The sequence below is a fragment of the Sorghum bicolor genome, chromosome 7, assembly GCF_000003195.3.
Source record: "Sorghum bicolor cultivar BTx623 chromosome 7, Sorghum_bicolor_NCBIv3, whole genome shotgun sequence".
In the NCBI taxonomy this organism is placed as follows: domain Eukaryota; kingdom Viridiplantae; phylum Streptophyta; class Magnoliopsida; order Poales; family Poaceae; genus Sorghum; species Sorghum bicolor.
In genome coordinates this window covers 14,777,032-14,781,878 of record NC_012876.2, presented here as the reverse complement: position 1 = coordinate 14,781,878, position 4,847 = coordinate 14,777,032, and the positions used below count along the sequence as shown (strand labels likewise).

Here is a 4,847-nt window from a genome sequence, read left to right as displayed (position 1 = left end):
AGGGACGGTTGAAGTTTGCCTTCTCACCGGACGCGATCTAGGTGAGTCACCAGACCCTCTGTGGGTTCGTCTAGTGTGTGGCAGGTGAAGTACAGTTAGCCGTTAATATAGCACCGGACGCTCTGCGGAGCGCGTCCGGTGCAACACTGAGCGCGTCCGGTGCTCCCGTTTTATGAGGAATTTGGGTGGCCGGCCCTTGGACTTGATGGGGGGTATTTATACTCCTTCACCTCGTCCATGGGAGGCCTCTTGCCCATTTGATCAGCTAAGAAACACCTTGTGGTGCAAGAGAGAAGCAAGAGCCTAGAGAGGATTGAGAATTGAGTGATTTCTTGAGTGAATCCTTCTCTTGTGAGTTTCAAGAGTTCAAGTGTGCATCACCACTCTCTAGAGTCTTATTTGGGTCAAGTGAGAGTTCTTTGCTTGTTACTCTTGGTGATCGCCATCATCTAAACGGTTCGGTGGTGATTGGAGGCACGAAGACCGCCCGGAGTTCTTGTGGGTGGCTCGTGTCAAGCTTGTGAGCGGTTTGGGCGATTCATCGCGACGAAGTATCAAAGAATCAGCCCGTAGAGAGCACTTGGTCCTTGCATGGACCTAGGGGGAGCAAGACCCTTGCACGGGTGCTCCAACGAGGACTAGTGGAGAGTGGCGACTCTCCGATACATCGGCAAAACATCACCGCGTTCTTCTTGCTCTCATCCTTTACATTCTAGCATTTACTTTGAGCATTTACATTCCTATAATTGCCTTGCTAGAATAAGATTGGAACTAGGTTACAAAACTTTTATCCGGTAGCTCTCTAGAACACACTTAGACACAAGAGGTTGAATTGGAGCTTATAGGTTGCGTAAATTTTTAGAGAGGTCCAATTCACCTTTTCTCTTGGGCATTTTGATCCTTTCGCGTATATTAATTATTACAAAACAAAGCTAGCATCTCAACTTTTGTGACAAGGTATATCTGTAGTTCCACCAATATGTATGGTTTCAATGCTTTGAAAACACATAAGTACGTACTCCTAGGATTTTCATGTTTTCACCGAATAAAGTTTGCACTGAATATTTTCACTAGCTAGTCCAGTCTTTATATAACTCATTTTTCATCGCGATAGCTAAAAAAAAAAGGCCAGGCGCTATTGCCACGACGTATGTGCCACGTACAATTATCTGAAAAGGACAAAATCTAGAGGAACCAACACATTACATGATGATGAGTAGTAGACTGATACCGTTGACGTACGTTTTCTGTACTCACTCGTGATGATCATCCAGCGTCGCAACCACGGCTGGTAGTTTGTACACTACATACGTTGCCGCCACGTTTGCTCCAGTTTCGCAATTTCTTTTCGTATCCCATGTTATTAAAAAAATGAACAAAGGACTCCGATGGAGAATATCCACTAAAATATCCGCTCCAAATACCTCCCACCAGTCGCAGCCCGCACGCACTAGTATGGTAATCCGCCGCGAGATCAGTAGCGTGCGCGTGCCGGTGCTGGCCACGGCCATGGCGACGCCCACCCGCACCGTGGCCGCCGGCGGCAGCAGTCACAGGCATTGGCATTGCATCCAAGTCCTCCAACTGCTGTTGCTAGTACAATGTTTCGCGCTTCTGGTTGAGTGCGGCGGCATCCCCACGACGCTGGATGGGCCGTTCCCGCCGGCCACGCGCGCGTTCGACCGCGCGCTGCGGCAGGGCAGCGATGACGTCCCGCTCACGGACCCGCGCCTCGTGCCCCGCGTGCAGCCCCCGGCGCCCGAGCAGATCGCGCTCGCCGCCTCCGCCGACGCCGACTCGCTCTGGGTCTCCTGGGTCACGGGCCGCGCGCAGGTGGGCTCCAACCTCGCGCCGCTCGACCCCGCCGCCGTCCGCAGCGAAGTCTGGTACGGCGAGCGCAGCGCCGCCGACGCAGCTTCCTACCCGCACGTGGCCACAGGGTCCGCCGAGGTGTACAGCCAGCTGTACCCGTACCCGGGCCTGCTCAACTACACCTCCGGCGCCATCCATCACGTCCGCCTCCGCGGGCTGCGCCCTGCCACGCGCTACTACTACCGCTGCGGCGACAGCAGCCTCCCCGGCGGCCTCAGCGACGAGCGCTCCTTCACCACGCTTCCCGCCACCGGCGCCGGATGCTACCCGCGCCGCGTCGCTGTGGTCGGTGACCTTGGCCTCACGGGGAACTCCACCGCCACCGTCGACCACCTCGCCCACAACGACCCATCCCTGGTCCTCATGGTTGGGGACATGACCTACGCGAACCAGTACCTCACCACCGGCGGCAAGGGAGTCCCCTGCTTCTCCTGCTCCTTCCCCAATGCTCCGATTCGGGAGTCCTACCAGCCAAGATGGGATGGATGGGGAAGGTACCACTTCATCTCCTGCTAGTAATTGCTAATCCTAGACCTACTTCGATTCTTGGACCAACTCTGCTAATCAATTACTATTAGGCTGCCTTTCTTTTCGTTCTATACTAAGTATGTCCTAAGTACCAGCTCAGTGTAGTCTTTTTTATGGTTATATATACACATTTCCACATGGGTTATGTTTTACATGGATTTAGATTCATGGAGCCGATTACATCAAAGATTCCACTGATGGTGATAGAGGGGAACCATGAGATTGAACCGCAGGGTCATGGTGGAGAGGTGACCTTCGCATCTTACTTGGCACGGTTCGCTGTTCCATCCAATGAGTCTGGATCCAATACCAAATTCTACTACTCCTTCAACGCTGGTGGCATCCATTTTATCATGCTCGGTGCGTACGTCAACTACAACCACACAGGTAACAATTTATTCACTACTGTTGTTTCTTCATTATGTACTATTTCTTTTTATTGTCACTTATTAATAATACATATACACTTGAATATGATAAGGAATGTAGTGCTACTGTCATTCAGACCATGTAGACCATATGTTCCCATTTTCTCTAGAGCTGACAAAGTAGCATTTTGGTATGTGCATTGTCTGCAGGAGTTCAGTACTCGTGGATGGAGAAGGATTTGCAGAGGGTTGATCGACGAGTCACCCCTTGGGTTGTGGCTGCTTGGCATCCACCTTGGTATAACAGCTATTCCTCGCACTACCAGGAATTTGAATGCATGAGGCAAGAAATGGAAGAGCTTTTATATGAATATCAGGTTGACATTGTTTTCACGGGACATGTAAGCTTACACATCTGGTGAAGGCTTTTTTTCGAATTTCATTACACTGCTTCGGAATCAAGACCTGCTGCAACTTACTACTGTATAACTGGAACCTAAAATTTAGCATTCTATGTAGCGTTAACTGGGCTCCAATTAATGGAATATGCATTGTGGCAAATTCACTAATTACCTCATTGTGTACATAGTGAGATACTTTGGCTTTGACACTAGTACTATAATTAATTTCAATATCTATTTCCTATATACGCTATCATCATTGTCTTGAATTTGGTAACTGATATCAGTGATATTCTATTTGGATACTAAAGGTACATGCATACGAAAGGATGAACCGAGTATTTAACTACACACTGGACCCCTGTGGCCCGGTTTACATTGGCATTGGAGATGGCGGGAACATTGAAAAAATTGACATTGATCATGCTGATGACCCTGGAAAGTGTCCCTCACCAGGTGATAACCACCCTGAATTTGGTGGGCTCTGCCATCTGAACTTCACTTCTGGCCCTGCCAAGGGCAAATTCTGCTGGGACCAACAGCCGGAATGGAGTGCATACAGAGAGAGCAGTTTTGGTCATGGGATCCTAGAGGTTACTTTGCTTCAGTGACTTCATTCCTTATAATGATCCGACATAAGAGTTCAGTCATGCTGCATCTTGCATTACTCATCTTGAGTTAATGTGCATAATGAGAAACTTGTATCCAGTGTTTGTGTGTGTTTTAAATCTAGTTTTTAATTCTGATATGTATTTGTGTGTGTATGTGCATGGATTCAGGTCCTGAATTCAACATATGCCTTATGGACATGGCACCGTAACCAGGACGCATATGGAGAGAACAGTGTGGGAGATCAGATCTACATTGTACGACAGCCTGACAAGTGTCTTCTGCAGCCAACTAATGCGTCATCACTCAATTGGTGATTTGATTTGATGACCAAATTTCTGCTGTTATGTATTAATTAATATACATTCATATCCATGAGATTCTAAGTTCACTCTCTTGATTATTTGTTTTGGATAGCCCACCTAGAGTATGCCCTTCTCCAGTGAGTAGCGGCAGCTCAGGTGCCTATCGGGCCGTTGCAAGTGGCCAGCTCTCCTGAAAAATGTTTGTAATTATGTGTGTAGCTTCAATGTGCACAGCTGAAGTAGCACTGTATACCAGCCTTACTTTGACTGGTAGTAGACTTGGCCTTACCAGATGACATAGAATTTTAAATTCTTCAGCATCACTATAAATGGTCCGAAACCTGAATGATGCTGGGAGCTCGAATTCTAGAATATTTGGGTATATGAACCAATCTAATGCTGCCTCTAGAGAATTTCTATAGAAGAGTTTGAAGAAATCAGTAGTCGATCCATTAATGGTAATTGCCAATGCTGCCTCACGAAATGACATGCATCGGTGAAATTTTTGACTTTTAGAGTTCTTCTTCCTGCTCTTTTGAGTATTCCAAAGAGGGGAAGGACAAGTTGATCCACTCTGGAGCCATCAACTTATGAACATGCAAGTTGAGCCACAACTGCAACAACCACTAAGGACCTATGATTGTTGGAACAACTTCACTTTTCATCAGGCATTGAGAAACTCTGTTCAAGAGGTTGTATAGGGCTCCAAGAAGAAGCTTGCCCAGTGGTATTTCAGAATTGACTGCTATTTTCTCTTGCCAGAG

At 47.8% G+C, this 4,847-nt stretch overlaps 1 protein-coding gene across 3 annotated transcripts; it reads left to right on the top strand.

Moving 5' to 3' along the window:
• LOC8073258 (purple acid phosphatase 23) lies at positions 1,424–4,403 on the top strand. Of its 3 annotated transcripts, none has more exons than XM_021464353.1 (5): positions 1,424–2,366; positions 2,564–2,787; positions 2,979–3,169; positions 3,481–3,810; positions 3,949–4,085. In XM_021464353.1, the coding sequence occupies exons 1-4, from the start codon at positions 1,456–1,458 to the stop codon at positions 3,778–3,780; spliced, it is 1,626 nt and encodes a 541-aa protein (XP_021320028.1). In that variant the 5' UTR covers positions 1,424–1,455; the 3' UTR covers positions 3,781–3,810; positions 3,949–4,085. The 3 variants fall into 3 exon arrangements, with proteins under 3 accessions (XP_021320028.1, XP_021320027.1, XP_002445296.2); XM_021464352.1 differs by having other exon boundaries at positions 1,428–2,366; positions 2,979–3,145; positions 3,481–3,762; positions 3,949–4,403; XM_002445251.2 differs by having other exon boundaries at positions 1,430–2,366; positions 3,481–3,762; positions 3,949–4,403.